At 36.7% G+C, this 23756-nt stretch overlaps 2 protein-coding genes across 3 annotated transcripts; both read right to left on the bottom strand.

The window, feature by feature from the left end:
• Nucleotides 1–1833: 1833 nt before the first annotated feature.
• LOC149402005 (PPR containing protein) lies at nt 1834–5264 on the bottom strand. Its single transcript, XM_089608756.1, has 9 exons — nt 5185–5264; nt 4794–5062; nt 4532–4655; nt 4109–4450; nt 3812–3974; nt 3528–3651; nt 3140–3205; nt 2793–3029; nt 1834–2230 (listed from the first exon to the last, which is right to left on the bottom strand). Exons 2-9 carry the CDS (start codon nt 5034–5036, stop codon nt 2129–2131), a joined length of 1401 nt encoding a protein of 466 aa, XP_089464882.1. The 5' UTR covers nt 5037–5062; nt 5185–5264; the 3' UTR covers nt 1834–2128.
• Nucleotides 5265–7558: 2294 nt separating this feature from the next.
• Nucleotides 7559–12291, bottom strand: LOC149402004 (Remorin family protein). 2 transcript variants are annotated; one of them, XM_089609908.1, is made up of 7 exons: nt 12150–12291; nt 11938–11999; nt 11716–11848; nt 10876–11481; nt 9582–10074; nt 8807–8888; nt 7559–8097 (listed from the first exon to the last, which is right to left on the bottom strand). In XM_089609908.1, the coding sequence occupies exons 2-7, from the start codon at nt 11965–11967 to the stop codon at nt 7894–7896; spliced, it is 1548 nt and encodes a 515-aa protein (XP_089466034.1). In that variant the 5' UTR covers nt 11968–11999; nt 12150–12291; the 3' UTR covers nt 7559–7893. The 2 variants fall into 2 exon arrangements, with proteins under 2 accessions (XP_089466034.1, XP_089466033.1); XM_089609907.1 differs by having other exon boundaries at nt 11938–12291.
• Between the last annotated feature and the right edge of the window lie 11465 nt (nt 12292–23756).

Here is a 23756-nt window from a genome sequence, read left to right as displayed (position 1 = left end):
TGGAGCTTTTCGTACTTAAAACCCACCCAGGTTTTAGAGGCACCTGAACCGAGCTGAACAAAGACACCAGACTTCAGAGGTTTGCTGAGATCGATAGTGACACGAACTCTGATAAAGTCACCGTTAATGAACCCCTCCTTATCCTTCTCGACGGAGATGACTTTTCCTAGTTTGATCCCCAGGACCTCACCCATTTTGACTGACCTATTTCTTTCAGGGAGACCATGAAGTTGAACCCAAAAATGGACGAATCGGAAGGAATCGGCAGGGTCAGTCTCAGTCACCGGGTCACGCAGAGCCAGCAAGGATCGGTCGAAGTTCCAGGGACTTGAGTCGAGCACTCTTTTCTTATCAGAAGCCTTGCCAAATCTGAAGGTAAAAATTCCATTGTTATCCTCCGATATCGAGAGAGCACCATTCGGTTTCCAAACCTTGATCAAGACCGCTCGAAAGACTCCTCTGTTGAAAGATTTCGATCGTAGCAGCTTGCCATAGAGACAGGTAGAGAGGTCAGGATTCGCAGCCGAGAGGTCGTCATCGTCGAAGATCACCACGTTCTCGTCATCATCGTCATCCACTCCCAGTTCTGACCAACGTTCGCACAAGTCATCCATAGTTCGCCGGAGAACGAGGAAGAGGCGAAAACTCTAACAATCCTAAAGAAGGGACGCAGAGGGGGGACTAGCAAGGGGAGGTAACCGCTTGCTAGAAAGAAATTCCGGTGATCGGAAAAGAAGAAGGTTTTAGAGACTTGTACGGAGAGAAAACTTTCTACCAAAGTGGAAACTATTTTTTCCTTTGTAATTTTGTGCTCAAGGATATTGTGTTCCCCGTATTTTTTTTTTATGGAGGAAATTTCGCTACGTCTATAGTACAAGATCTAAATAGCAATATTATTTCCAGTCTCCAGTCAAAACACTCGTTGATCGCTAAGGTATCAAAGTTTTTGACGTTAACATGGATCCATCTCATCGAAGTGAACATAAACATTAATAGATAAACGTCAAGGTGATTCTCAATGTATGTAACAAGTAGACCCTCATCTTTGATTCATTAACTTCTTTGAGAATGCCCTCCAACAATTTTCTTAGTCGTTCTTCTTTTTTTTTTTTTTTTTTTTTTTTGAGGAACTTAGTCGTTCTTCTTTTTGTCTTTCTTTTGAGTGCTAGCGACTAAGTGAGCACTTTCGATCTTCTCTCACTCCCCATTGAGAAACCATTGTCTTTTTGAGAGAAAGTACAACTAAATGCACAAGCAAGTCCTCGAAAAATGTCAAGGTTGAGGCTCGCCTTGAGTTTCGAGACTAGATGAGGCTTTTCCATGATGCACTATAGTATGTTTCGATTTTCCTTTTACTTCATGGAGACAAGTTTCCCAAGTATTTGCTCATTTCTTATTTATTCTTTCTAGAAAATAACTACTCGATCTCCTTGATGAAGTCCCTGGCAATGTGCCCTCAATATTCGAGTCCATGAATGTCTCAATATTTATTTAATCTTTCTTTTTTACTGGTTAAAGGTAATTCCAACCAGTAACAATTTTGATAACCTTTGCTCATTTGGACAACTTTAGCAAAAAAAATATATATTACATTTTTTATGCAATTTTAAAAAAAACGTTGGGTAACATCATTTTTCTGAAACAAAAGAAAAAGAACGTAGTTGTTGTAACTAATCAATTCTCTACAATTTTTTTAAATTATAGTCAAAATTTTATTTTATTAATAAAATAACCCAATAGATCGAAATAAATTAAATTAACTAAAACAGTTAATTGAATTTAATTCGGTCTGGTGAGCTATTATTTTAATAAAATGAAACTTTTGTTATTTTTTAAAAAGAGTGGTTATTAAGCTACTGGTCTAATTATCCCAAAGAAAAATTACAGATACACGGATATGCTCATTTAATTTTTCTTATAAAGAATTTAAATATACGATTTATTACTGTCCGTTCTTTCCCCTCTCTCTTCTCTCTCTTCTTCATTCTGGACATGAGATTTTAATCCTATAGGTAAACAGCATGGATAATATACATTTGAGATTTTGCTAAATACATGTCTCCTTTCCAAATCCATAAACCAAGCAAAAGTAATTTCAGATAGAAAGATGAGGAAAAAGGATTCTGTGTCACAATCCCAACCTCTTGGCGCCACATTCTGAGCAGAACTTGGAAGTTTCTCTCAAGTACGCAGCCCCACATTCGTCGCAAAACTTTGCAGGGCTGGATGGCTGAAATGTAAGTGGGTTAATTTGTTAGTCCATCGATATAAGGGAATTACAATCATAAGTAGTTGGTAGATAAGGGTTAAATAGAGAATACTATGACGTTCTACTAGTCTACAAAAATAAGAGGGAATATGAGAGATGAGCTGTATAAATTGTATGATAATAGAAGGAAGAAATTTTGAAAGCACGAAATCTATAATTTGTATATCAGCTATTACTGCTAGTAAAGAGTGACAAACAAAAACGTACAGAACAGAAAGCAAGCGGAGGCAATATGATTGTAGTAGGTTCCTTCAAGAATCAAACGAAACTCAATTACAAGAACGCTATATATCATATGAGATCCTTCTACTTCCTTTCAGGTATTTGGTAATCACACGGTAAAAGAGCAGATACAAAATCCAATTAATGTTCAATGGTAAAGCAAAGTTCTACATCGTAAAACTCCTATCAAAGTTATTCATCACGTGAGAACAATGACTTGAATCCACAAAACTACTTTTAGGAAACCTTGGCGCAAGAAAAGATTATCCAAAGAAACGGGAAGTCGTGTAAGTAATCATACCATTACATGTAGACGACCACCGACATGGCCTCCTGTGAGCTGTAAGCAAGCCATGTGCTGAGACATTGTTGGGGAGTGATGAGTGTGACTAATTTCAGGCAAATGATGTGTATGGCTTTGTGAATACTGTGAAGGATGTTGAGTTTGGTGCATCGTCTGATGATGGCTCTGGTGGACCGGCTGAAACTGAGGTTGGCCTAACAGTGGTTGCATATGATGTTTGTTCGGAGTATGTTGCTGTGATTGTGTCCATGGAAAGGAAAAAGATTAACAACATATAATACTGTCCAAGGATGATATAATAATACAAAAATCTTAGAAACCCAGAAATATCAGACAAATCTTACTTCGGTCACAGCCCGGAATCCTTGACTAGTTCCCAACAAGGAAGGATTATCACTTGTAGGAAAACTCTGAAGAGTGAGAGAGCAAACCGTTAAAATATTCAAAAGGGTCTTTTTAATGATTCATTTCATCGTCACGTGAAATCAGATGGGCTACCTATTATTAATCTGGGAATCAAAAGATTATGCATTCCATTCCCAAGGTACAAACCATCTTGCATGTGCTTATAAAAATGCTATCTAACTCTGGGTAACTTTTTTCTTTTTGTTTTAGATATAAGTGAATACTCAGTTTAAAGCAGAATGTGAGAATAAGAAAAAAAAAAAAAAAGGGACTTCAATTTTCTTACTGACAAAATATAATGTGCAAACTAAGAAATGTCAAGCTTACAGGTAAACCGGGGATGTTGGACAACGAGCTTGAAGAAACACGCCTATACTTGTGTCTCGGAGAATAGAACTTGTAGTCACGAGCAGACACAGCTACTTCATTCCTGCCTGTCAACCGTTTAAACCTGCACTGAGAAGGAAATGGTTCAGAACAGCAATTTTCATTGTGGCCTCTCTATAAGTGTCACCAGAAGCTAGAAACTTGCTTGACATGCCGTTTCAAAAAAACAAAATTAATTAGGCTCAAAGCAACTAAAAACGCGAATCCTTTAAGTCAAGACATACCACTCAACATCAGCCATGGGCAGAGTACTTGGTTTTTCAACAATATCTAGACCATTGACTACCACGAATCGAACACGTTTCTCTTCCTGTATCACTAGTTCTGGAAATCGTGTCCGTGTTTCAAGTGAAGTCGCCAGTTCTCTTCGTTTGAATGTGCACTGTCCTAATACAATGATACAGAGCATAAATGAGATATGAATTCTAACACAACTACAAAGCCAAACCAAAACTAAACATTTTCAAAACTGTAAAATACGTGCTTTTACAAATCTAAAGAAGGCGATTATCTATTATTACCTTTTTTGGGAAATTTCTTAGCTAGCCTTCTATACAAACCGCCGGCTGCTTCAAGGGCCACCCCAATTGTCTTGTCGCGGATACCACTTAAAGAAGTGAGTCTAATATTTACATCAGCAACTAAAGCTTCATACATGTTTGCCACATACATCAGAGGCAAAGAAAAATTGGGATCGCCCTCATACTCGACCTCTTTTGCCTTCCTTTTACTTAGTCTTTCTTGACTAGACTGACCTCCGTAATCAGCCTCGGAATCAACCACTTCAACTACATGTTCTTCAATAAAATGATCCACGACAATTTGCAAGAATCTCGCTCTTGCCGATTCAATAGGTACAATATCTGATACATTAAAAAATAAAAATAAAAAGCCGAATCACTTATCCCCAAATTCATTGTAAAGCAACACGAAATTTCATTTACCTTCCACAGCCAATAATTCGTACGAACACTGCGAAGGCTCGTTATTCTCGAGACTAGATCGCTCTTCATCAACACTTACACCGTGAAGTGGTAGAGCGTTGGTATACTCTTCATGCATACAATCCTGGACGAGTAAATAATACACAAAACAACGAATTTCAGACAATTACGAAAATATCTCAACTTCGGACAGTTAATATTTTGACATTTTCAAAGAAACAAACGATCAGAATCTCGTTTGAAAGCGTAGAGTGGACCGTACATTGACAACGGCATCGGAACCGTCATCTTCGCCGCCGCCGCCGCCGCCGGGGACGCCTTCGTCGGAGACGACGTTTCCCTCGTCGCCCTGGTCAACCTCGGCGATGGAGTCGATTTCCGCCGCCGGTCGGGGATCAACGACGACGGTGTTGAGGTCGTGCAGAGGGCTTTCGATATAGGACGACGCTGCCGACCGCATCCCGAAGTGCCGTTGCTGCACCGTCGCCGGAACCCTAGCCGCCATTTCTGTTCGGAATGGTCTGACCCTACCTGCCGTGACGGAGATTGAATGAGAGAGGGTTTAGGGGAAGACATTGTTGATATCTGAAGAAGACGATGAAAGAAAAGAAAGAGTCGTCTGTTTGTATTTATAGGTTCTTGATCTGCCTTACCTGAGCAGAGGTTTCCAAGCCTGACTCCGATCGTAGCACCAGATTCCAAACCAAGTTTTGATATTTATTTTCGTTTTAAGAATTAATTGAATTTTTTTTTCCGTATCCAACTGGGCCCCCCAAGTTCTATATATTGACAATTTCTCGGTGAGCTATAAAATACTTTCATTTTATCCCCTCTGTTGGTTCTTTTATCGGAAAAATTACCATTTCAGACGTCTAATCGTTAACTACGATGAAGTCACTTAACTACGGGAATATTAACTGCTAAATCCAAAATAAAAATGTTAAATTGTTAAAATCAATCAATGGTGAAACGAAGAAGGGAATCGGGAATCTCAAGACAAAGCCGAAACAAAGAGGCCAATTCAATGTTTCGATCGGAGTCCCTCAACAATTAAGCATGGCCCGTGATAAGTCTTCCATCTTGTCGCGTCACGGGTTTTTGCACCATGTCTCGGACCAGTCACCATGCTTCATATAGTCAACATTGGGCTACAAGCACTGCCGGTCTTGGGCTAAGGCGGGCTAGGCACAGGCCTAGGGCCCCATATGTGGATGGGCCCCAAAAATTTACACTTTTTGCCTATTTTTAAGAAAATTTGCATTTTTTACCCTAAAAAATTATACTTTTGGCCCATTTTCTAAAAAATTTACATTTTTACCCTGAAAATTTAAATTTTTATTAGTATAATAGGGCCCCAAAATATTGAATCGCCTAGAGCCCCCGGTGAGTTTGGGCCGACCCTGGCTACAAGATCTCGCATCACACTCTTGGCTTCATGACAGTAACATCCCGCATTGTGCCTCATGCCGAATCTTACATGTGCCACACTCTCGACACTGCGCCTCGTGCCCACATCACATATCACCCTCGCACCTAGGAAGTGAGGCGTAACGGCCCAGCCTCGCAACCAGTGCGAGATCGTGGCCTTCGTCGGGACCTCAGGTCGTGTCGTACCGACATGTGCAAGGCTCTGACGCTACGAAATCAAGTCACGAGGTCCCAACCTGTGGTAGGACTTGGCGCTAGGACCTGAGGGAGCGAGATTCCTACCTAAGGTCCCAACCTACGTCAAGCATTGGCAAACTCCTTTTGATGCTATTTTTTCATACAGGCTCCCAAGCCTCTTCTATAAATAACTCACTCCCCAACTTGAGGTTAGCTTTTCCAACTTCAAAGAAACTCTACCAAAACGCCTATGGGCTCTCTCTTTCTCTCAGTAAAATACCATTCCTCTTTCTACAATTAGAAGTGAGATGAGATCTCACCTCAACAGACCTATCAATGTTGAGTGTTGAAGAGTGCATCGAAGGATAACCTTTTGCGGCTCCTAGTTTATTTTCTTCTCTATGTTCAAGTTATGAGAGTGGAAAACCTTTTTTTCAACAAGGCAATGACAACGAGTCCAAGAAAGCAACCACTCTTTGTTCACGTGTGATCACATAGTCTAACCCTAGGTATAACCAGGTGACATTTTTCGTGTTCATCTATTTTTTAAGATTATAACTCCCTGCTTCTCTATGTTATAGAATATTTTATTGAAGAAATTACCTGATATACAAACTATTCAAAGTTAGTATCTAAAATACTGACCATAAGTGTTTAATTCCAACAATATCGACTACTTAGCTAGTAATTGGTACTTTTTCGTTTATGTCAGTACACCACACTTCCAAGTGTTGACGTGAAAATCAACTCGAAGCAATCTTGACTGTTTGTGAAGAAAATTGGTCGATTTAGATTTGTAGAGATGGGCTTCAGAATTCCGTAACGAGATTAAATCAAATTGTGAGTTAGTGAATTAAAATAAATGACAGAAATCAAATGGACAAAGGATGGCTCTGGGCCTTTTATTGAATATGAATATGATGAACAATAGGATAAACGATCGAAAGCTATAAAGTAACGAGCTCGAGAACACAAGATCAATATAAAAAAAGAGCAAGCTAAATATAAGTGCATAAATATGCCCCATGATCTCGTATTTATAATTGCAGGAGGTGGTTGGCGAGCTCTGATTTTCAAGGGCACGTCTCGCGTCGAATCCGGATCTCGTCGGTCTTCTAGGGGCTACCCGTACCTTCTGAACCGCTCTGGATAGAACAGTTGAAAGGTTTGTGTTGCAGTTAGTATGCAATGTCCGAGTCTTCGAGGAGACGGTTGAATGATTTGTTGAGCAAGCTGACCTTTGTAAAGGTGAGCTCGCGAATACGAGGTCTAGCTGACCTTTATCAAGGCCAGCTCGACTAACTGATCGTTCTCAAGACATTGAGCTAAGCATACGCAACGTTCAACCGGTAACCGGTAGTTATGACCTTATTTTTTTTGTCATGTTGATTAATAAATAAAAAATAATAATAAACACAGAAATTTGTCATTTTCAGCTGGGAAAAAAAAAAGTAAAACTAATATTCAAGAACTATTGAGGTGCTTTTTCAAATATGTATGGGCGAGAGAGGACGCAATGAAAGTGTTTTGCTGTGACCCAACCCTTCAGCCGATTTAGATTCATACAGCTCGTGTCACGTCCATACCAACCCGGGAAACATTTCGATCTTAAAAGGTTACAAAAGAAACCCTTAACCCGACGAAAAAAAAAAAATAATAAATAAAGTAAAGTCCCTATACAAAATGTGAGCTTCACTTGATGACTAAACAAAACAAGATTTCAGGAGATTCCAAGTGCGTGTGAACGACGATATATTTCAGAAGCAGCAACCCCAACAAGAGAACAAGGAAGGAACGCGCCCAGTTCTTCGAATATATTCAGCTTGGTGCTCCGTTTTAGCGGCCTGCTTGTTCCTCTTGGCCTCCGCCGCAGCTCGTCTCTCTTCAGCCTTATGCCTCGCCGATGCCAACTTGCTCATTAGCTTGTCGTGTGACTGTCCTCTCATCCTCTCAACCTCCACCTAAAAATTATAGAGTAAATAAGCAACGGCCTGTTTAGGAGCTTAATTCTCATCAATGAAATAGGTTCTTTAGAGCAGATAGTCCATGAACTTTCTTTTTCTGATAACCGTGGTTTCCGAGTTAAACCCGACAAAATTCCAAGAGGTGCTGGCATTATCGACCTGGAGACTACCCTACCGGGGTCTGATAAGGTCCCAAGAATCAAGTCGATAAACCATTTTATGTGTGGCATTATTGTCTCTATATTAATTTTATGAGCAGATTTACAAAATCGTATCTCTGAAATTTCCTAATACCAATTTGAACATTCTGTTCAAATGATATATTTGAAGATTTCTCTTAAGATAAATGTGTTAATGAATGGGAAATGAAAAAACAAAATTGATCAATTCTTATTCAGCTATGTCTGAATTCCCTGCTTTAAAAAAACACTATCCGTTGACTTGCCGAAAAGCAGTACGATACAAAGTTTAAACGGACAAATCGCTCAAGATTAGTATGCATTATACACTACCATCAAGTGAATAGTTGCATAGACTTAGCCCTCTAAAACCTAAAAAAAATATCTTAAAAAAAAAATTAAATAGATATATAAAAACCCTAAAAAAAATCATGTATTTCTCAATCTATTGTTCTATTGTAATGTGTTTTTAAAGCTTTTATGGTTAAATTACATTTATGGGATAGTTGAGTAAGTGTTATATATACCTCGATTTTCCTCATTTCGGCCTCTGTTTTTGCTTTCTGATGATTCTCCCAGGCTTGAATTTTCATCTCTTCACGTTTGAACCTGGATAATTACAGGCAATGATCATCCCATACTTCTGATCACAGCAATGACAAAGAGGTTTCTATGCTAAATATGGATGGATGATAAAATCCCAAACAAAAGTCGAAAGACCACTGGCTCATAGTGCATAAAAGGATGTGAAATAGTTTTGTATCTTCAGTCATTAGGACCTTGATCAGAGTTTTTCCGACTAATAGCATCTTGGTACCAAAACTAATTTTAGAGCAAAATGGTCCTCAAGATAGTTTTCATAGAATTTTTAATGCGAGCCGAGAACTATGGAGAAAACAAAGGAAGACTGCTAGTTGTTTAATATTACGAAATCAATCGTTGGAGGACCATTTTGCTCCAAAAATTAGTTTTACGTACCAAAATGCCACTCGCAAAATACTTCAGGGACTGTTTTTGCTTAAAACCCTAAAAAAAGAAAATCATAATTATTTTAAAAAAAAAACTGGTAAAACGTCCTTCGTTTCCCTAACGAGGAGAAGTATTCTGGTTAGTTTTATCACGGACAACAAAAACAGTTTCCGCATCAAGAAAGAAAGACGTGATTAGCATTTGAAAGGAAACAGCCAAAGTTCACATTCGCGACTCAACCACGCATCCTTTTAAGACACACAAGAATGTACCAGTTCACATCCTTCTACAAACTTGAAAGAAAATGGTACTAATAATAATATTTGGACTAACCTCGCCATAAACTTGGCTTTCTCCGCCTCTTCCCAGGCCGTCGCACGAGTCTCAATCAAATTCTGAGCCTGTCGTTCCGCCGCGAGAGTTTTGAACGAAGTTGAGACGTCCTTATCTTCCTCCTCTTTGCTAGCCCACGCGGCGATGTTGGTCTTACCGAGTTGGGTCCCGAGAGCCATTATTTCTCTCCTTGTCTTCATTTGCAGTTCTTTCTCGGTCAACCCTCGGTCAGCTTCCAAATTGTCGATTCGGGCGATAGCTTGAGAGAAGTCCGAACCGGTTCGCGGAGGAGTGGATGGTCTTGAAGAAGATGGGCTCCGGATCGGTGTGGTCGCTCTCACAGGAGTCCCGTTCCTTGAAGGTTCTTGGCTCGCAATGGGTGTCATCTCTGTGCCCATATCTCTCATCGATACCGACCTGGCTGTTGACGGGGGTGGCATAAATGTCATCGAACTTTGTACGGCTACTGATGAACTGTGTCGGCTGAGATTGACTGCAAACAAACCAATTTCAAAAGTTGATTAAGGAAATATATATAACTCGCCATTCTCAACTGGTTTATCCCCATTTTTTGTGGTTTTAGTAACCCATAAGTTTACAGCTCGGGGTGAGGTTGAACGAGAACACGAATTTGTTAAAATCTTAGAAATGTGGGGTGTTTTTTTTTTCTTTTAAAAAGAAACAGACTTTGTTTTATTAAAAATTGACAACGCCCCCACAGCCCAAATCCCGGACCTAACACCAGAACAGCACACCAGTCCGTAAAAACTAAGGAAGGGACAAACAAAACGAAACATACAAAATTGAAGAAAACTAAAAAAAAAAACTGGGCTTTTGCGGACAAATCCCTAAACTCATACAAGCCAATCGGTACCCACCCCGCTTGTCACAAAGCCGCTGACCAGTCCCGAAGGAGATCTTCGATCGAATACCCCTTAAATTACGCCGAGGATGAAAAAAGCCAAAGACCCAGGAACTATACAATAATAAGAAGTTATATCAGTCTATAACCAGGAAAGATTATGGTGGAAGAGGGGTATGAAAATCGTATGAAAGTACAGAGGAGAGAAAGAAACTACTTTGGGAAGAGAACGGGCCTCTCGAAAGCCGAGAAACACTATCCTAGTTTCTATCAATGGAAATGATCAATATCCCTAGGAATTCAACAAACAGGACTAGAGCAAAAAAAAAAAGAGGGGGGGGGGGACTAAAGATATCAGCAAAAGAATATAACTGACCAACTAACACTCAAATGCATAAATTGAAAAATACCCTCAAACAACTAAGTTCTTACTTGCAGATTCACCAACTGAGTTCTCGATCATAAGCACGGGCTTGCTGTACGAATCTGCGGTCGGATTGTATGCATCCATCTCCCAAGGAAGAAGCTTCTGCGCCCAACTCTCCGTTCTCTCTTGACTCACATCGATCTGCTTCGTGTCGGGTTCTTCGAAAGAGGACGGATTTGGGTCCGGGAGAACCTCGACCACGACTTTTGTCGACGATTGGCGACTCACCCTACGGCCCTGGCCCGGCGGCGCGGAGGATTTGGGCCTGTGGGAGGTCGGGCTCGCGATCCACTTCTGGGCATCGTCCCATTTCGACGGAGCGGGCTTCGAGAACGAAGCCATCGTCACTCTCTGCTGATGAACTCTCTCGCCCTTCTGAAACTCGAAGTTCGACAAGGGCGGGCCCGTTTGGTCGTCGTAATCCGGCGAAGGGTCTTGATGGTTATTCCTAGCTCTGGAGCTCGGAATCGAACCGTTGTGATTGTTGTTATCCTTTGATCTGCGATCGCCGATCATCTCCGGTTCGAAGGAGTTTGTCGTTGTTGAGGTCGAACACTCGGGAAGAACGCTAACGATATCGACATCTTTGATGTTGTCACAGCCATTACTACCTGTAGAATAGTTTTTTTTTTTTTTATTATTGGGGAAAAATATTTGAAATCTAGAAAGCAAATCTAAGATGAGAAAGAGAGAATAAAGTATGGCAGTCAAAACAAACATTCAAAATACAAAGAACCCTAATCGCACATTCCAAATAAGGATAATTATGACTATACTAAAAGCCAAAAACAAAATATGAAAACACTTTTTTATAAGTTAAAAATTACGAAAAGGTAAAGTGGTACCAGATTCATCATGGTCCAACGGTTGAGATCTCAAAGTGAAAGCAGATTCAAGTTGGTCGTCTTTTTTCCTCTGCTTCTCAACTCCCATCAGCATTGTTCTCAACTTCCCCGGAGAGAAACCTCCACCAACACCCTGAACCGAGTCAAAACCATGTCCGAAAAACGACAGATCAAAACCTAGTCAACTTTGGAGTGAAATAAAAAATGTTAAAATAAACCAACCTGAGGCTTCTGGATCCTTTCGTAGTCCATTTTTCTTTTACCTTTCGTTAGCTTCGGGTTCTCTGGCAGACGACAGAGAAGACATGCATAGTAACAACAACAAAAAATTGAGTCTCTCTACTGCAAATGAGAGTGGGCTCTATTTGCGGTGAATTCGAAGAGTTTTTGGCTTTATATACTAGAAAATGAAAGCTCAAATTTCACTGAGTTACCTTAAAGACCAGCATTAATGGCGGGCATTAAGTTCATATTCCTCTATCTCTCTCTCTCTCTCTTTCTTTCGGCTTTTGTTTATTACAGTCGAACTCTACTATTGAGTATTGACTGAGTGGAGAAGGACAATTATTTTTTGCATTTTCGCTTTTTCCGTGAAACTATTTGGAAAGTTTTTTTTATCGTGATAATGATAAATTATAAAACTGATTATCTGTTTACGAACGGTCAAAAAATGTACTGACAGGTTTTTTAGGGACCTCGTAGATAGCTAAAAATATGGTCTTTATATTGTTGTTGGATATCGGTCATGTTAAATAATTATATATTATAAATTGTTAATAAAAATATCTGTTAAAAGTGATTTAATCTAATCATTTATAAATATTGGATTTTAATATATCTAATAAGTGTAGACTAATATAATTTCTATTTTTGTGATGAGCTGAAATAAGAAGTTTATTATATTAATTTAATGATTGCCCGTAGACTGATCTTTAGTCACACACAATCACTTGCCACTTTTTGATATCTCGTCATCATAATAATATAAGAGATAAAATCAAAGATTTCTCTATAGTGTACGTGTTGATCTACAAGACAAACTCTCGTGATTCATCAAGTACGCTATCGTTATTGATTTATGTTTTCTTAATTATTTAACATGATTCGATCATGGAATTAGACGATGGTTTGTATTGAAGTGGGATAGTCTCACATTGGTTGTGTGTGAATAGACATGTGTTTATATATCAATTGAGTCTCTCCAATTAGTACCAATTGGTTTTAAGATGGAATTTAACATGGTATCAGAGCCTTATCTATTCAGACAATTTGAATTTGGCCCGGCTCTCGCGAAGCGTGAGAGGGATTGTTACTCGACCTAGATCACGATATGTGTGAGGGAGAGTATTGAAGTGAGATAGTACAACATTGATTGTGTGTGTGAATGAACATGTGTATATATATCGGTTGGGCCTCTCCACTTAATACCAATTGATTTTAAGATGGAATTCAACACTATTGAAGTGAGATAGTCTCACATTGATGTGAATGAATATATATATTTATATATCGGTTGGGCATCTCCATTTAACACCAATTGGTTTTAAGATGGAATTCAACATAGTATCAAAGCCTTGTCCATTCAGACAATTTGAATTTGGTCTGGCTCACGCGAAACGTGAGAGGGATTGTTACTCGGCCTAGATCACGATATGTGTGAGGGAGAGTATTGAAGTGAGATAGTCTCACATTGATTATGTGTGTGAATGAACATGTGTTTATATATTGGTTGAACCTCTCCACTTAATACCAATTAGTTTTAAGAGGAAATTTAACAGTTTTCACTCATAATATTCGGATTTAACGATTAATATTATAGCCGATCGTGTTTGAATTTTGGAGAATTTTTAGTCTTACGCTGATTATATTCGGACCTTTTTTTTTTTTTTTTTGCTTTGGTATCTGTTTTATTGCGTGAATTCATCAGAATTCGCTTATGTTGATATTTACTTTAGTTTTCATCATATCGGATATGTTCTCTCTTTCTCAGTATGGATATGGCATATGTGTATAATATCAGATTCGCTAGTGTTTTAATATGGTATATTCAAAATAATCACATTTGTCAGCTCTCTCTGATCGTTTCAACCCTATACCATAAGTATGCATTGTATTTTTTTTTATTATGTTTTGGATGATGGACTGACATCTATCAGATTATGGTTTTGGTTTCATGTGATGTGGTATTGAAGGTTGTTTTGTAAATTATACACATATTCGATCATGAAGTTTAGATTGTTTAATATTTCATCAGTTTGACTTCACGAACATAAAATAAAAGATGCATATTACGTTTATGCTTTGGTTTCTTTTTACTGCTCATCTTTTGTTAATGGATGATTGGGATATGGGTTTGTCATATTCCTTTCGTATATTGCTCATTAACTTATTTGATAGACGGCATCAGGTCTGCCTGCTTGCCCTAAAATTTTCAAATTAAAGCCTTAATATGCTTTTTGATTATTTAAGTTGTGGGTTTTAGCCCACACATAAAAAAAAAACATTCAATTCAAATACTGATATTATTTAGTGTATATAATTTAAAGTAAGTTAATTGAAACAACATGTTATTAAAGTGGTATTTCTTGTGAAAAGTTACTTATTTTAAAATATAAAAGGTTTTGAACGTGTAATTTTTGTGAATATTTATCGTCCCAAAGGAAAATACATGTTTAACTTAACAACTTAATTGCATGTATACTTACGCTAATAAATGATTATTTAGAAACATACATAATGAAATAAAAAAAAAATTATAATACAAAACCTTTTTCTTTGAAAACCTAAATAGAATAAGGGCTCCAAATACTCATTGTATCTAGGGGTTAATGAAGTATCGAACACTTTGTCTTTAGACGAGGAAATGAAAGGCCCATCGAAAAAAGCAGACCGAGGAGGCATAAACAATTTTATATTGCAGCATCTTCAACAAAGAAGCCATCTTCAAAACTTAGGCCACCCAAGACAACGATGAATCCCTCTTCGACTCTAAGTCTAGAGACTCTAATGCTATCATTAAAAAAAACCTAATGTATTGTATTTATTATATTATCGTAGTAAAGTCATTACAAATAATACGAACTATATGGTCATATAGTGACTACTCGGGACCTATCGGGGTGTTGTCGTTGTAGTACAATATTCTTGCTTCAGCTCGACTGGTGGTTTTCTAACTTTGTAATCTCATGGACCCAAACTCATACTTTCCTCCTCTTTTGCATTATGTGAAACCAAATGTAGGGTCGTCTCAATAAGTTGAGTAAGAGTACACTAAGAACTTGGCTAGCTAGGTGGTTAAGAGCTGAAAGATCCTCCGGTAAATTGTATCACGTCCTAGTCTAGAAGCATCAAAATGTTTTATTATTGGTTCACCGCATGAATAAGGTCGATGTGAATCTCTAATTACATGTACATCCTTATCATATCAGGCATCGACTCATGTGACGGTGATGCCATGATGTCAATTTGTCGTGCGGTAACCACACCTTCTCTTGAAAGCAATGCAACTATTCCGATAAGATGATCATGTCTTCTACTAAACCCTTTGAAATTGGCATGCTGAAAGCGGAATATATAAATATGTATTCAATACCTATTTAACTATCATGCAAACAATAATCTAGATTCTAAGATCATACTGATTTGTGGAATAAAGAATGAGATAGCTATTATAAAGGTTTTCGAGAATTTATATGTTTTTTTTATTCCTTTGCTGTTTTTAAATTCGATAAAATTTCCTCTTTGATTCTAAATCATTGTTAGAATTCATGAGCACGCAATCCCCTTCCCGATTTAAATCTCCACAAATGAATCAATGGATATCTATATTAAATCTTCCAAGCAATTCTTCGGACGAACTGAGATAATATGGGCCAACTCTATGTTTGATTTAGTTTAATCAACCAGGGGATTCATAAACAATAAACACACACATTTTTTTAACAGGAGGTCTCTCTCTCTCTCTCTCTCTCTCTCTCTCTCTCTCTCTCTCTCTCTCTCTCTCTCTCTCTCTCTCAGTATATGGCTTAGTCAAAGTTTCCTCTACTCATATGCCTCTATTTGACTAGTAGAAAAGAGGAAAAACCTCAACTACTTTATTTTGTAAATAATTCGAATGTCTAGAATAAAGTAAAATCATAACTATTATATTCTATTATATGGAATTAAATATAATACTCACTAGTAAGATCTGCATCCGATTGTTATATATTCTTTTATTTAAACATGAAAAATATTTTATTGTAGATATAATATTTTATTTGATGTAGCTAAATAGCAAATTTAAAATTATGAATTTGTAAAATAATCAAAGTTTGTTTTAATTTAGTGAAATAGTCAAGATGTCAAATAATCTGATTTCAAAAAATGACCTCAAGATTAATTTATTTGAAAGTGATAAATTTTTTATGATAATCGTAAAAAAATTTAATCTTGGTTGTCAAAAAAAATTTGAAAACGTAAATTTGGCTATTTTGTTGAAAAGTTGAAACTTTTGCTATTTTGCTAATCAATAATCTTCAAATGATTATTTTGTACAATTTTTCCTAAATATAGAACTCCAAAGATAACAAAAAAAAAATATTATAGCCATACTACACTAGTCTTGGACGTCCAACATTAGGCCTAGTCGGTAATTAAATAATATAAAGTGCACTGGGGTGATGCATGTAATAGTTTTAAAAAATTGAAATATGAGAGAAAAGATACAGTATTTCTCATATAATTAAATATATGGATGTAATTTGATTGGGTTAATCGATTTTTTTGATGTGTTATCAATTTAAACCGATACAATAATTTTTATTTTTTTAACACAAACCAACCCTATTTAAAGTTATTATCAAACCAAAATGAATAAAAATAATCAGGAAACCAAACAAATTTCGGCTGAAGACTTTAAAAGATAGTAGCTAGTAAATTATTTTCTCTATTAAATCCGCAATAACATTAAATACCACCAGCAGCTGTTCATGGTATTTGATAGTTTTTTTAATATGGATAGTTTATTATTATTAGTAACTTTCACTTTATTTGTCTTTGTACTTGAATATATTGACGTGGTGGAATGTTATGATGGGGACTATGTGCGGTGGCTGTATAATCAACATCTTTGACTAGACGTTAATAACCGTTTTCCTTCTTCTTCTTCTTTTTTTTTTTTTTTTTCCTTCTTCTTTTTTTTTTGAAAGACTATTACATTAATAGTTCCACTCTACTAATTCAAATTAACTACAAAACTTTAATTTATCCGCCGTGGTACCTAACATAACTTAGTTGGTAGTTCCACACCACCTCTAAAATAGAGATCGTGAGTTCAATCTTCATAGGTAGCAAAATTGTTCTTCACAAAAATTTGCCGCTTCTAAAAATTTCTTGCGTTTTTTAAACGACTTACCGCTTCTAAAGTCGCTTCCAGACTTCACCAAATTTTTGCCAGTTTGATTTTTCCGCCCAATTTTCCATTTTTTTAATAAAACGACGCCGTTTTATCTTACCTAAACTTTAGAAGCGACTAGTTGCTTCTAAATGTTAGGTCAAACTATAAAAGCTCGTTTCTTCTCTTCTTCTTCCTCATTTCATTTTGAACGAAAATTTCCTTCACCCACCTTTGTTCTTCTGCGATTTTAGTATCTGACAACCACTTCCGCCGTTGCGACTTCCGACGACGTTTCTTGGGTGATTTTACTCTCTCTCTCTCTCTCTCTCTCTCTCTCTCTCTCTCTCTCTCTCTCGCTCTCGTTCTCTCTTACTCTTTCTCTCTTTCTCTTACTCTTTCTCTCTTTTATCTTAGACCACATCACCACCACACTTCACCTCCGACCACCTCTGCCATCACCCCCACTGTCACCTACGCCATCATCACCATGTCGCTCGACCACCACCATCGCCACCTTCGACAGCACCGCCGTCCACTGACCACCACTGGTATCTCTGACCGACTGCCACTGCGTCGATTGACCACCCTCACCACCACGCCACTCGACCTTTACCTCTGATTGTTGGAAAAATAGGTTGGTATCAGACACAAACAATCGATCTAATACCACTTGTTGGTGATTATTCAGCTCATCATAACCATGAGGAATAAATTAATTACGCTATTTAGCTGATTAATTAAGGTTATTTAACAAGATCTAGATTTATTTAATTAATATCAAACCATGAGAGCAATTATCAAGCAGCCAAATTAAATAGACGAGTTATCAGAAAACTTACGAGTTTCTCCTCAAGCTTCTGAATCGGGTTCTCATTCTTCTTCTCGTCTTTCTCTCCAATCTTTGAGCTCCGATCTGACTTCCGGGATATCTCTGAATCTCTTGGATCTCCTTGGATGACACCGTAGTTTTCCGAAATGTAATCTCCGGACGAACAAGAATACAGTGTGGGCACACTCTATTTAATCTCATAATGACTCTGATTTACCTCTGAGAATGAGAGAGAAGAAAATTCGTCCACCTCTAGGATGTGATGGGCGAATTTTTGCTTATTCTATTGTATGTATATTGTGTTCTCATTGACCACTATTTATAGTGGTAGAAATGAGATATTCTAGAAATGTCATAGAGATATTTTATTCTTGTTTATTCTTTCCTATTTTGTAGTTAAGCATGAACCGTTGGATCTTGACTACAAATCTTACTTTTTCTCTCATCCATCATATGAGAATCTAGGATATCATATTTCCTTATTTTTCTCTTCTATTTAAGGAATCTAGATATTTGAGAATTATGATGACAATATCTTATTTCCTTATTTAATGGAGATAATATATCTACCATTATTATTCTCCTATATATTAGGAAATTAATTATGAGAGAAAATAAATGGCAATATCTTATTTCCTTATTTAATGGAGAGAGAATATATCAACCATTATTATTCTCTCTCTTATTTAATTAGTTACTTGATTTCTTTTCCACAAATCTAGCAACTAATTAAAGAGAGAATATTGGGTAATTAATACCCATAGTAGGCGCCTAACTTCATGGTCATGGGCCAAGAAATTTCGAATTTTACAGTATCCATAAGACCAAACTTAAAATTCAATTAATTATTTACTTGATCTAACAATAAATAATTAATTCCACAATAAATATTTAATTCGGCAAATAGACAAATTTTCGAATGAATGCTGCTAAACAATTTACAGCTGTGAGATTGTAATAATAATAAGTAATCATTATCTTTATTATTACTAGAGAGTTATTGTCCGCCTTATTTAGAGCCGAATCGAGGACTATGGACCTAGTAACAGAAGCTCCTACAAATCTGATTAAAAGACAAAATAGTCATTTCTCTTTTCAATCGATTCGTTCAATCTTGTTCAGTACTCCACAAAGTAATCCAAGACTGCATTCTCTTTATTACTATAATTATATTTATTCATCGTGACGAGTGTCCATTGATCTAGTCAGTTCGCGATCAAGATCCTCCAGGTTCAATCTGTATCGAGTAAAGTAAATTATTCTGTTATACCTTTCTCGATACATATATATCCTAAGCACCGCTGCTTCCCCAGCGGAAGATTCTTCTGTACATTAATTACTACGAAAGTGCTAACAATCTATCGATTCTGGAATCAACCCTTAGGTGAGTGAACATTGACCTTCTTTCAGGAAAGCTGGATTCCATATCTGTCAACCACTTTCTTCTCAGATCACCTTCCGGATTCCCAAAACATAAGTATCCCTACGTCTCAGTAGTCTTTAATGAATGAGTCAAAGAACTCGGCGATATGACCTAGAAGTCCATGATCACTTCAGGATTTAGATCAAGTTTCATGGTTACCATCATAGCGACTCTGGTTAGTGTGTCGTAACAGTACTTAAACGACACATCAACAACCAAAGTCTGTTCAGGCCGTACATTTACCACAAGTGCAAAATGTTCCCACAAAGTGATCAACCTTCACTTGTGTTCCACATATATGATTTTAGATACAGCTATCCGGGCATGTATCAATCATCGACCATGTTTTAGCTCACCGCCTGAACTCAGATGCCCAGCGTGTGATTCAGTTTAATGCGGAGGCTATGGATGATAGTTGTAATTGTTTCTGATTATGAAAACAACCCACTAATTATATGATGCTAATAAAGTAAACTTATTATTCAATTCAGTAATCATTCATGTTTATTTATTATCTTCAGTTTGTAATATTCCTAACATCGACCTGTACACCTAAGGACTCATTGACTGCAAGAACACAACGATATTTGTTTACGAGGTTCTGTCAATGTGACCTAATCCCCATAATTCCCCTCTCGGAATTCGTTGCACTATGATCACACGCCTTTACAGTCACTCACCTTGGTGATCTCACAAATCGAGACCTCTTACACCTAAAGAACAGAGATAAAGAAGAAGATGAACTATCCAAGAACCTTATTCCCAATTCTCTTGCTCAGCCTTTCAACTGATTCTCTCTTTCTTTCTTTTCTTGCGACTGTATATGTCTATAAACCGTTTGCATATTACCCTTTTATTCTTTCTCAATAACTTAAGATTAACACTAACATAACCATTTATAAACCATGGTTAAGATTAGCTTATACAAAACAGATACTAACTAACCCCTAACCGTGGTTAAGGCACAACTAATATATATATATATATCATTTAAAAATAAGGCTAATAAGGGTTATTAATGTTATATTACGTGTCTTTGACTAGAGTACCTTCTAACACGGCCATTGGCTCTTACGATGTCTTATTAAGCGTTAACCATCTATTTAGGTATCTACGGTGGATCATAATTTAAGCATGAGTACCATCGCATCTATTTTTTCTTTTGAAGAAACGAACTTTTTGTCATATAGTATGCATGAACTACAACTCTAATACAAATTTGGAAAGTCCCCTTATAACCGTGGATAATCTCAAATTAAATCAGACAGGTCATTGATAAGCAATCATTACATTTGTTCGTATAAAAAACTAATAACAGAAGGATTACAAAAACATAGGTATAACCGATACAAAGTAAAAACAATGTACACTATTTAGCAATAACATATGTGATTGTTACATTAGAGATTAAGGGACCTAGACTAGGGTTATCATCAACTATATATATATATATATATATATATATATATATATATATATATATATATATATATATATATATACCTAATAATATAGTGAAATATAAATAATTTTACTGAGATAACACTACTTCCACTCGAAATTAAGCAAATATCACCTCAGTTTAGCTTGGAATTAAGCAACTCTGGCACACTTTTTTCTTCATTGATAATTGGTGATTTTACACCGCTCAGTGTCTTTCTGCGTGTTCTATATGTAAGAAAAATTAATGTGGAGAATTTTTACATTCGTTCTTGGATCTAATTTTTTTAGCATTAGTTTAGAATTTGTATGTAAACTAATTCAGTCTTCGGGATTTATTTATTTTTTTAGGAATTCGTCTAAGTATTGAAAATTAGTTTAATGATTTATTCAATAATATATTTAGCAGCTTGATTAAGAAATTTGACATGTTACTGTTGTCAATGGTGCCCACAAGAAGAGTTGCAGTCTTTACTTTTGTACATTTGATGTAATAAAGTCTCATGAACACTCTTGCTTGTAATTTTTTAAAGTTGAAACGTTCATTCATTCTTCCTTGTCTTTTGGAAGCTTTATGATAAAACCTTAGTCTTTAGTCCATAAACAAACCTAACAACACATGAAGAGACAAATGTAGATTTGCATGAACAAACTCTTCATGGTTTGCTTAAAACGATATATTCGCAATCTAAGGGTCAAAGAACTATTGACCTCAGTACGATTGTTAGGAGAATCTATGATGTCTGATTATTGGACATTGAGAGTTGGAGACTCTATAGTTCTTCTAGATATATTCCGAAGGTACTGAATTGACCAGTGCACTTCTAGAGACAAGATAAGAACAAATCATTTAACCTCTTATGTCTCGAAGTCACTACATATGAATTGCATCATGCTTACCTTAATCCTGAAATGAGACATGCCATTTCACAGCTTACGTATTCTCATTTGAGAAAGTCAGAGTTCGGACTCACTATGTGATTCTGAACAGGACCTATTGGTGAAGTACTAAGTTGTGAAGATGTCATGAGTAACTTTGTGAAGTTGTCATAGATATGGAATTCATGTACAAGATTGCTGAAATGCAATATATATCACCTCATGCTTTGTTCCTTGGAATGTGAATAAATGAACTGGCCAGTGTCCAAATTGATTCTTGACTCTTTTGGATGGAACAATGTGACTTGTTAGCTCTTCGTCAATACATTGTTTCTAACTTATTCACAAGCGACAAAGGAGTTGAGGAAATAACAGCTAGAAGGGTAAAATGGTAATTTTGTAAATCCCGACTAGCTGATGATATTCATGAAGGGTAAATATAGATAATATTCAATGGATCCACTCATCACAATTTAGTTGAATTCTTGAGTATAAAATAAATTCATTTGAACCGAGAGATTCTCAGTGTAAACTCTTTAGTGGAGTCAGTTGACATTAAGCTAAACTTGGAAAAAGTTTGTGAACTTTTGAGTCCAAGTATTTTAGCTCAAGCTTTGTTCATTTGGATCCATGAGGTCACTGTCACAAATCATATCGAGTATGAATAGTTAAACTAGAAGCTAAGTCAAAACAATAACGAGACAAGTTTTACGAAAATTGTCAAAAAGGTAATTTTGTCTTTTTGGACATAGGATGAAATGAATGTCAATAATTTTTTTGACATTGTCATATGATGACAATGAAATATGTCACACGGCCATATTAATGTAATTGGGCCTTGAAGATTAATTTCATTTCATGGAATTTTTTGTGAAAATTCTTAATGGGCTTTTCTTATATTGTCATGAACAAATAAAGAAGCATCTAGAAGCATGTTCTAGACTCAAAATTTCGTGCATACCATGAAGAGAAAGAGGAAATTATTTTGTGCATTGATGTATCAAGATACTTGCCAAAAGAAAAAGAGGAAACAAATTTCTCTATGAGGAAGGTAAGGAAATCGGCCAAACAAGCAAGGAGAGAGCAAAGGATAAAAGAGGAAAGAAATCCAAGGAGTCATGAAGGCCCCTGTTGGCCGTGGGACTTTGATAGAAAAGGGAAATATTTGCTCATGAATATGTGCTATTCTATAGAAGATGAAACTACATTTATGAAGGTAATCATTCTCTTATAAATAGAGCCATCATTCCTCAATTTCTCATCCCACATAAGTTAGAGATTGAGAGACTCTCTCTCTAGACCTTGTGGCCACCCCTCTCTTTCTCTCTCTAGTTATTTTTCGTTTTTGTTTTGGCACCTACGTCCACATTTGACCTAGTGTTTTTGCTCTTCGACTCTAAGACTTGTTCTTGAGTCGTCGTGTTTAAAAGTGCCCACACACTAATACCTTTCTTTCTCGAGTGATTTTAGTGATAGAAACTTTTGTGGTTGCTCGAGTTCCCGAGGAAAGAAGAGAGACGTACTGCGAGGGGAGACGAACGCTTCAACCTTCCGAAGGCTCATCAACGTTCAAGCTTCTCAAAGGTTAGTAAATTATTTAATGCTCATTTATAGTTTTTATTTACATGTACTTGCTCTTTGTCTAGGTTAGTAAAATCATTTTACTCGTTTAAAAGAAAATTTTTGAATTCCGTTGTTTGCTCGAAGCGTTAAACTCTTTCTTAACCCTAGATCAATTCCAACAGTTACAACTATCTTTTTTACTTGTTGTAGTTAATTATTTTCTTCTTTCAAATGAAAATAAGAACACTCAATTCATTCTTTAAAGAAAAAAGCTATTCGCTACGCATCGAAGGAGGAGTTCGGGTAGATACGCCATGTGAGATGCGATTGTCTTCCCTTAATTTTTTTAAAAAATGGTCCTATTGGCTGAGACCTGATTAGGCAACAATTTTAAAGTTCTTCGGGAATTGTCAATCAGAATGGTGGTGGTGGTAGAGATCGTTTTCTTTGGTCGCAAAAATATCGTAACTATGGGGGACGAACTTGATAAGATCACAGTCTCTATGGAACCTTAGAAAGACCGATCTAGA

This window comes from Urtica dioica, chromosome 3, assembly GCF_054948205.1.
Source record: "Urtica dioica subsp. dioica isolate 48M chromosome 3, U.dioica_male_clone48M_v1_H2, whole genome shotgun sequence".
Taxonomy (NCBI): domain Eukaryota; kingdom Viridiplantae; phylum Streptophyta; class Magnoliopsida; order Rosales; family Urticaceae; genus Urtica; species Urtica dioica.
The sequence above is the reverse complement of the archived record's forward strand: the minus strand, read 5'-3'. Positions and strand labels throughout refer to the sequence as shown.